General features: G+C 69.6%; 1 protein-coding gene across 1 annotated transcript; it reads right to left on the bottom strand.

Moving 5' to 3' along the window:
- Positions 1-1,822: 1,822 nt before the first annotated feature.
- Positions 1,823-9,136, bottom strand: PLD4 (phospholipase D family member 4; the record flags this gene model as incomplete). The annotated part of the gene is made up of 11 exons (XM_080809773.1): positions 1,823-2,335; positions 2,837-2,933; positions 3,012-3,177; positions 3,324-3,463; positions 4,096-4,296; positions 4,858-4,985; positions 5,524-5,644; positions 5,793-5,976; positions 6,739-6,932; positions 8,960-9,006; positions 9,052-9,136. The coding sequence occupies 11 exons, from the start codon at positions 9,134-9,136 to the stop codon at positions 2,133-2,135; spliced, it is 1,566 nt and encodes a 521-aa protein (XP_080665899.1). The 3' UTR covers positions 1,823-2,132.

The following is a 9,136-nucleotide window of genomic DNA, read 5'->3' as shown; positions in this document are numbered from 1 at the left end:
ACCAGCACCCCCAGGCAGACGCTCCCAGCCTATCCCGTGCGTCAGGCCGTCCTCCTGGGAACACCGCCGCAGGGGTCAGCTGGGCGCCACAGGCTTCTGGCCTCCTGTGAAGCCGCAGTCAGGGCCTGAGACGCGGGGGCCCCGGGGGCTGGAGGCGGGAAGGGCGGCAGGGTCCTCCCACGCGGCCTCCGTGCTGCACGACGGCCTTGCCACAGGCGGGCAGCTGAAGACAACTCGCGTTTGTGACCTCCCGGTTCCTGTGCATCGCGAGTCTGAGCCCCACTTAGCTGGGTCCTCAGCCCAGGGTCCTGCGGGCTGCGGTCGGTGTGAGGGCCGGGGATGGGGTCCCCTCCGTCCGAGTGGGGAAAGAGCCACCGGCCGCTCGCAGCGCTTGCGGGCCGCATGGGTGAGGGCCGCTGCGCCTTGCTGCAGCGCTCGGTGCCCTGCCTCGGGCGCCTCGCTGAGGACCGGCCACAGCCCAGAAGCTTCCTCCGGCCAGCGAGGAGCGGACCCCCCGCGAGGCGCGCTCACAGACGCGCGTCACACAGTCGCGGAAGCAACAGATCGGCCCCTTTATGTTCTATTGCTCACAAGCAAACACGGGTTGTGCGCGCCGCCGAGGGGAGGGGTCACAGGACATGGCTTCCGGGGCAAGGTCGTGAGGACCACATCAGTCTGTCCACCGTGGCCCAGAAGGAGCCACATCCGGGCACCCTGGGGGCTCTCTTGAGCCTCACAAGCTGGGTTTCCTGAGGGGAAGGTCTGCTTTGCAACAGGCCATAGAGGCTGCCCCGACGTGTGGCCACCAGCCCCGTCCGTGGCGATGGCCACTGGGTCATGGCTGTGGCTTTTTCTCTGTCGTCCAGGCACGGCCTGGAGCATGGGGCCCTGATGGCTCGTGGCTGACCGGCCCGGAGACACCGCTGCTGGAGGCCAGGACCAGAGAGCAAACCCCCACATAGCTCTGGAGGGCACCATGGGTCCAGGACGGGGTCTGTTCCTGACGGGGGTCGCTGCGCAGTCCACGGGCAGGGGACAGGAACCACAGGGAGCTGCCACGTCGGCCCGGGGGCTTGGCTTGGTCCAGGGCCGCTCACAGACAGACCAGCTCCCAGAGGCCGGGGCTGCCCTGCAGGTCTGGGGTGGGGGACCTTCCTCACCAACAAGGATGCTGACGCGTGGGGACCCGACTGCAGCCCACCCACTTGCTGTGGGGCAGAGAGGACGGGGCGGACGGGGAAGAGGCACCCCAGGATGTGGGAGGGCTGGACGCGGGTATCTGCTCACTCAGCTCCCTCACAGTCCAGGGTCCCCTGGCCACGGAGCTCACCCCACGCTGCCGCCCAGGGTGGTCTCCACAGGTCAGGTGGGCTCTGGAGCCTTGGTCAGAAACCAGACGTCGGAAGAGGCCAAGTGGGTGTGCTGGGACGGCCTCTGATCCGGCAGAAGGGCCAGAACCCAGGTGTCAAACAGGACTCAGAGCCTGCCCCCTGGGGCGGGGTCCCCCGGGCAGGTCTGTGTCCAAGGCCCCACCCCGGCTTGGTGCCAGTACCCCACCCCACCGCCCACCCCCTGGCTCCAAACCAGGTTCTCTCAACCCTGCCCGAAGTGCCGGCCCTCACTACACATGGTCCTAGGGGCCACACAGCAGCCCTACAACCCCTCCCCTCTCCGCCTGTCCCCCATCCTGGGTCCCCCCGTCCCGGCACCTGCTCCAGCCCCACCCCTGTTCCTGTGGGTGAGGCCTAGGCACCGACAGGCAGGCAGAGCAGTCCCGGGGGCGGGGTGCAGAACCCCGGCCTGGGGCCGGGAGGAGGGGAGGCAGCCCATGCCAGACCCACACAGACAGGCAGGGAGGTGCGCGGATTCTAAAGCCCCCTCTGTGGGTGGGGACTGTGGCTCTGTGGGTCAGGGAGGAGAATCCTGGAAGGCTCCCTGGAGGAGGTGGGGCGTGCAAGGGGCCCGTTCAGGTGCCGAGGGCAAGCCGGCCGTCTGCACCTGCCGGGAGCTGGGAGGTCTTGGACGTGAGCAGGGCTTGTGAGGACGGGCGGCTTGGAGCCCCGACCCGCGGCAGGTGGGGAGGCGCAGCGGGAGGCGGGAGCTGCGGGGCCAGGACTGGGCGGAGCAGCCCCTCAGCCTCCCCAGGCACAGTCCTGGCCCTGGGCGTGTGCGTCCAGGCCCACGGCGTAGCGGGAATCCCAGTCTCGCTCGAACAGGCGACGCAGCTGCTCCTGCACGGTGAGGAGCCCCGGCCGGGCGCTGGGCGCTCTCTGGCTGACCACCAGGCCCACCCCCGAGGTGCTGCTGAAGTAGTCCTCCGACCAGTTGGAGGTGCCTGGGGCAGTGGGCGGGAGAGAGTCCCGTGTGACTGGGATGGGGCTCTCTCCCTCCGCAGGGCCCAGTCATCAGGCTCGGCCACGACGCTGGGGACAGAGGGGCTCCGTGGCCACTCTGCTGCCGGAAACCGCAGCCGGGCCAGCCCCTCAGATGCAGAAGAGCCAACCAGCTCTCTGCGCGTGCGGGTGCGGCTCCTCCCACGTCCCCTGGGGCAGGTGACCGGACTCAGTGTCCTGAAAACTTGGGGCTCAGGACGTCCCACCCGCCCGGCGTCCTGGGCCTGGACCTGTCCTGTCCCGAGAGCCCCCCCCCCGCTCGCCTCTGTCCTGAGGGGTCCGTGCCGCCCGTAAGAGCAGAGTCCCCTTCAGCACCCTGGCCCAGCCACTGCTTGGGGGTCATGTCCCCCTTCTGTGGGTTTTTGTGGCCTCTGTGGTCATGCACACGTGCTCGGTGCCCCTCAAGGACTCAGGGTCCTGGGGCTGCGCCCCTGCCTGCTCACCGATGTAGGCCGCCTTCTCGGTGACCATGAACTTGCTGTGGCTCACCCTGCTGAAGGGGATGTTGGAGTGATTTCCCACCGGCAGGATGAAGACTTTCTTTGGGGAACAGAGAGGGAGCACGTGAGGAGGGGGAAGACCACCTGACCCAGCCCGGCCCCGGCGGGGGGTCCTCACCACATCCACCGAGACCCCGGCCGCGGGGTTGCTGAAGGCCTGCAGGGACCGCAGGTTGGGGAACATGCTGGGGTCCGTGTGGGGCCAGCAGCTGACCAGCAGGCGCACGCGCACACCCCTGTTGAAGGCCGCCGTCCGCAGCGCGGTGTCCAGCACCGGCCAGTACCTGTGGGCAGGCGGCTCAGGGTCCTTGGGCCAGCGGGGACCCTGACTGCAAGCCGGGGCTGAGCAGGGGTCCCAGTGGGAGAGGAAGTGCGCCGGGTGCTGCCCATCCGCAGAGCAGGCCCCCCACCCCGGGCCCCCACCCCCTACCTGGCCGGGTGGCTGAAGCGCGTGGTGGGGAAGTACTCCATCACCGAGACGTAGATGAACTCCCGGGCACCGCGCACCACTGCCAGCAGCGCTTCCAGGTCCCGCGTGCGGCCGTGCGGGCAGAGCGCCGGCGGCGAGGCCTGTCCGGGCAGAGAGGTCCCCGAGGGCACTGAGCCGCTTGCTTCCTGGACCTGCGACCCCAGCCTGCCCTCACCCTCCAGCACGTGGGAACTCAGAGGAAGACGAGAGGGGCCCCCTGGAGAGGTGGGGACGGGGGAGGGAGGCTCTGCACCGGACCTCGGGGCTGCCCTCAGTCTGGGCAGGAAGGCTGGGAAGCCTGTCCCGCGCCGCACCCCCAACCCCCCGGAGGACCGCCCCCGGCCTGATGCTGGGTCTCCAGAGACCAGCCCCTGCTCCCACTCGCCCAGATGGAGGGTCAGCCGGCCCCGCCCCCTTCCCCGCCCACAGAGGTGCGGAACCACTTGGTGAGCTGGTTCCCCGCCCCCGCCCCGGCTCTCCCAGGCCCCAGGCAGAAGCCCCTCGTCCCCACCCAACAGTTGCTCGGAGCCCCCCTCCCTGGGCCACGGGAAGCCCCGCCCCCTCCCAGGCTGCCTGTCTCCCCTGGGCTGTGCGGCCTGTGTCCTCTCCCGGAGCTGGGTCTGCGAACAGCCCGCCGCTGGCCGGGCGACCACAGCCGGGTCCTGGGCGCTGGGCGGCACGGCCGCAGGGCAGGCTCCCCGGGGGTCTGGCAGGGCCCCTCGGCCGCTCTTACGGAGAAGTAGGCCGTGGTGGGCACCCCATCAAAGTGGCCCCGGAGAGGCCGGAAGCGGTTGATGTGGGACGAGAAGCTCTGAGGCCAGGCTCTGGGGAGGACAGCCCTCGGCGTCCCCAGCACCCAGTAGGTCTGGAAGGTCCTCTCCAGGTCGAGGGCCAGGCGGCTGCAGTTGTAGATGACAGCGCCCAGCTCCTTCACCTGCGGGGACAGGACAGCGGCTGCGGGGGGGGGGGCCTCTGCCCCAGGCCGGAGCGCGGCCCCTGCGCTGGCAGCGCCCGCCCGCGGGAGTCAGGACAGACAGTGTGAGGGACAGCGCGCTCGCAGGACCGCGGGGGTGACGGGGCCCTGCTCCTCGTGAACGTTGTACCCAACTATCAAAGCAGCAGCTCGGGCTTGTCACCGTGGGAACAGAAAGTGTGTAAGAGAAGTCGTTCTCCGCCTCCCTGTCCGGCGACAGACGACCGGTGTGGCTGTGTTTGCCGCCACCCTTCTCGGACTGGTTTTTCATGCTTTGCTTTTCCTTCAGGGACGTGGGTGTCCCTGGTGCAGCGACTGAAGCGTCTTCCCGTGGGTGGAACGACATTCCGGGGTGCGAGGGCTGGGCCGTGCGGGTTCCCTACCTCCCACCCGGCGCCTGTTCCGCGCACCAGGGCGACGCTCCAGCCCCGGTCCACCCAGGGCTGCACGGGACGTCGCCAGGCCCCGGGAGCGCGGGCAGAGGACGAGCTCCTGGTGGGTCTCCCTGCCCTCGGGACTCACCTGCGTCAGGGCCCGCCAGTCCATGTTGGCACTGCCCAGGTAGACATGCCGTCCGTCCACGACCCAGAATTTGGAGTGCAAAACGCCCCCGGTGAGCTTCCTCAAGGGCACGAACCGCACCTGGGCACCTGGCCGGGAGGCGAGGACCGTGCTGTCACCGGGGTCTCCCCAGGTGCCCGCTTCGCGGTGAGCCCGATCCCTCGTGGCGGGACGGCTCGTTTGCCCTCAGAGCAGTCCTGCTAAGCCCAAGCCGTCATCGTCCCCACTTTGCAGGGAGGGCGACGAAGGCATCGACTGACCCCGGATCCTTGGGGGCAGCCCCTCTCCAGAGCCCGGGGCTACAAGAATGGCTCCCCAGCTGAGCTCCCAGCCTGAGCCCACTCACAGGTCAGAGCAGCTGGGCTCGGGGGGCCCCGAGGCCACCCTAGGCTCTGCCCACCACGGAGGATGATCGTCTGGCCCCTTGGAACCAGCCCCAGTCCCGGGTGAGGCTGACTTTAAGCACGCCACCCCGGGCCCCTGCCCTCCCGGTGAACGAGGGAAGCACGGGGGCCCCTTCCAGCGCCTCCCACGCAGCTCTGCGCGCCTTCCTCGTCCCGTGGCACCGGCAAGTCCCGAGCCATGCCTGCCCCCGAGGCTGCGGGCCCAGGCCGGACAGGCACCTACCTCGGGCCGCCAGGACCCGCAGGTCCGTGGAGTTCTTGGCCAGGGACGGGCTGTTGGTCGCCACAGCCAGGGAAATGCTCTTGTCCAGCAGCCCCTCCAGCTTCTGCAGAAGGGCCTCCCCCTGCGAGGCCGGGCCAGCCGTGAGGGGGGACGCCCCGCCAGCTAGGAAGGACCCAGACCTCTCCCGGGAGGCCACCTTGCCCACCCACAGCTCAGAGCGAGAGAGATGCACCCCGGCACCCAGATGGGGTGGGCGGGGCCGGGCATACCAGCTGGGCGGACGAGTCGTTGACCCCAATGTCGGCCCCTGTGAGGGACCAGTAGAAGGAGGCCACGTGAACGCTGTGCTGGGCGGCGTCCAGCAGCTGCAGCCAGGCCTGGGCCAGGGGCTGGGCCGACGGGCTGCCAGCCGCAGCAGGGAGGTCCTGGGGGGTGCTCTCCACAAGGACAAGCCTGCAGAGAGAGCCCATGGGGCCTGAGCGGAGCACGGGGGCCGCCAACCTACCTCGTATCCCCTGCCCCGTCCCCACTGGCCAGGCCAGGGGGGTCACTGCCAACATGGGGCCCGAGCCCAGGCCAGGGGAGCATGGCAGGGGAACGGACTAGACTGGATGGGGCAGGCATGAGCCCCAACAAGCCTGCTGCGGGCAGCGACTCCGGGGGCGGTGGGGGGAGCCAGGGAGAGGGCAGCGCAGACTGGGGACCCGGGCCCGGCCCAGTCCCAGGCACGGCTGCTGGAGAGCCGTCGCTCTGAGCCGAGGTTGGGTCTGGGCTGCCGACTGGAAGGGAGGCCCCTGGAGGCGGCCCAAGCTGAGCCGGAGGAAGGCCCGGACCGGGAGGTGGTGGGAGCACGTCTCGGGCTCCGCAGGCTGGGCTCTGAGCGGGACTCCCCCCACAGCAGAAAGCGTGAGAGGCAGGTGGCCCGGCAGCTGGGAACAGCGACACCGCGACGGGAAGGCTGAGAAGCTGCCCAGGTGGCTCCGGGCTTTGCAGCCTCGGGGAGCCCCTGGGCCGCGGCCTGTGTTTGCTGCATAGAACACCCCAAGTCCGTCAGCTCCGGCCCATCCCCACCTTGGGGCTGCCCTTCCCGGCCAGCTGTCTCTTCTGAGAAGTGGCAGACAGACGGCCGTGCGGGCCCCGCGGGGCCGGTCCAAGGGCGGGAAGATCACAGAGGGGCAGAGCTGAGCACGGGCTGCAGACCTCGCAGACACTCACCGGCAGGCGTCCTGCGGCTGCGGCCCGGCCTGCCCTCTCGGGGGCTCCCAGGCCCGGCTGGAGCCTCGGCCCCGGGACGAGGTGGGCCCTTCCTCCGGGTGCAGCTGGCCGCTGGTGGGCGGGAGGCGCGCTTGCCACAGGACGTAGGCAAGAGCCACAGCACCAAGCCACAGCACGGCCAGCGCTCCCAGCACCTGCAGCAGGAGAAGGGTGTCACCGTGGGGTCCCCGGAGGGCGTGCGTGTGCTCTACTTCTGGGTGGGCTGAGGTGGCCCTTCCGGTGCTGACAGAGACTGTCCCTGGCTCCCAGGGAGGGCCAGGCCTGCAGGGGGGCTGGGGGGGGCGAAGGACAGGGGAGGATGGCACTGAGCAGGGCCCGAGCTCCCTGTGGGGAGGGGACCAAGTGGCCTGGGGCTTTCCCTTGGGGGCCCCCGAGACAGGGATTGGGGAGCTGAGGGCAGCGCACTGGTCTGGCTGGTTTCATCCTTGCCGCTTTGGTGCAGGGTCCACCGAGGCTGCAGAGCCCCCTCCCTCGAGCCCCCTGTTCTGCTGTGCTAGGCTCTCTGTCCTGTGGGCTGTGGGCCTGTGGAGCAGGGGAGCCAGGGCCACTGATGCTCTCTGCAGAGGTCTCAGCCCCTGACATGGCGACCTGGTGTCACCAGCAGCCGCAGGCCCAGCACTGGTCTTCCCTCCACGGCCCTCCGCCGGCCCTGCAGATGGTGACTCCGTGTGGAGCCCGGAGCCGGTGTGTGTGCGTGTGTGTGCGTGTGTGCATGTGTGTGCGTGTGTCTGTGCGCGCACACACATGCATGTGTGTCCACTGCACGTGTGCATGTGTGTGCATTGCGTTGTGCCTCTGTGTGCGTGTGTGCATGTGTGTCTGTGTGTGTGCACCGCATGTGTGCATTGCGTTGTGCGTGTATGTGCATGTGTGCATGTGTGTGCTTGCGTGTGTGTGTGCATGGCTGTGCGTGTGTGTGCACGTGGGTGTTCATGTCCGTCTGTGCTAGAGGAGCTAGCCCGGCCCTCAGGCCCCCCCTCGCCGTCTCGCTCTCATCGGGCACCCGCGTGTCTGACTCTTGGTTCCTTCTTTCAGCCATGTGCGTGGTGAGACCCGGAGCCATTTCTGCTTTCCGCTGGGCCCTCCTTACTGGCCCGTAAAAAGCTGCCTCCTTTCCCAGGGTGGGTCCCCAGCTTGGGGGGGCCTCAGCAGCCCTCTCTTGGGACTCAGGGAGCACCCCTCGTCCTGCCTGAGAAGGCAGGGCAGGGGCTGAGTGGGGATCCTTCGCTGCCCTCCGGGGGCCTGAGGACTGGGGAACCTGGGTGCTGTGTGGGGGCCCCCCTCTGCCCCAGGACTCTACCCCCTCAGGGCAGCTAGTCCCACAGAGAGCTGGAAGCCAGGCGGACAGGGCTCCCCCGTAGTGGCCTCAATGCCACGGTGGGCCAAGCACTCCAGGGTTCGGATGCCCGCCGGGAGTGCAGGGAGGGGCCTCAGAAGCCAGAACGAGGCCTCCGGCACAGAGGGAAGCCAGGATGCCCCCACCGGACTGGGTTCAGAACCTCACTCTGCCCCCCCACATGGCAGAGCCCAGCTCAGGGGACCGCCCACGCCCCGGGATCTATCGAGCCTTCACCGAGTCTCAGGAGAGGCAGTCAGTGGGAAGTCCGGGGCTGGGGGCTGAGTGAAGGGGCCCCAGGAACCTCCTTGGACTGGCCGCTCCCTCCCCCCACCTTTCCGCTGTACCACAGGGGAAAGGGGCCTGTTCCCCAAGTGTCTCAGGCAGAGGACAGATCAGAGCGCCGCAGCCCCATTGGGACTCGGAGCTGCCCCAGGCACCTCCCCAACCTCCGCTCCCCGGAGCACATCCTCCCCTCGTCTTGGGCCCTGGGAACAGCACTGGGGTGTGGGGAGGCCGCTCCCCGGGGCACCTCCAGGCGGCTGCAGAGCTGCTGGCTCGCTGCAGTGACAGAAAGCCCGTGTCCCTGGGTGGGGCCGGCCGTGGGGAGAGGGTGGCCCACTAGCTGCCGTGTTCCTGGGCTGGGCCCAGGCTGGGGCCCTCCAGGCATCAGTGGTCACGGCTGGAGGCGTGCGACTTCCTGCCCTGCGGAGCTGGGGTGAGGCTGCCAGGCCCCGAGGGGGGCTCTGTGATCCCCGGGCCTGGGCTCGCGGGCGGCCGGCTTCGGCCTGCCTGTCCCCCCTGGCCCCGGGCTCCCGGACTCACCTCCGGGGGCGCCGCCTTGGTCTTCATCTTGCTCCGGCCACAGACCACTGGCCCTCAGCTCCGGCAGCTGCCCCCGCCCCCGGCCCACCTGCCTCCTCCCCGCGGCCCGCTGCTTCCCCTTCCGGCCACTTCCTCTCGGTCTGGAGCACCCCCCTCCCTGGCACCCCCGACAGACAT

This window comes from Martes martes (assembly GCF_963455335.1).
Source record: "Martes martes genome assembly, chromosome: 7".
NCBI classification, from domain to species: Eukaryota; Metazoa; Chordata; class Mammalia; order Carnivora; family Mustelidae; genus Martes; species Martes martes.
The sequence above is the reverse complement of the archived record's forward strand: the minus strand, read 5'-3'. Positions and strand labels throughout refer to the sequence as shown.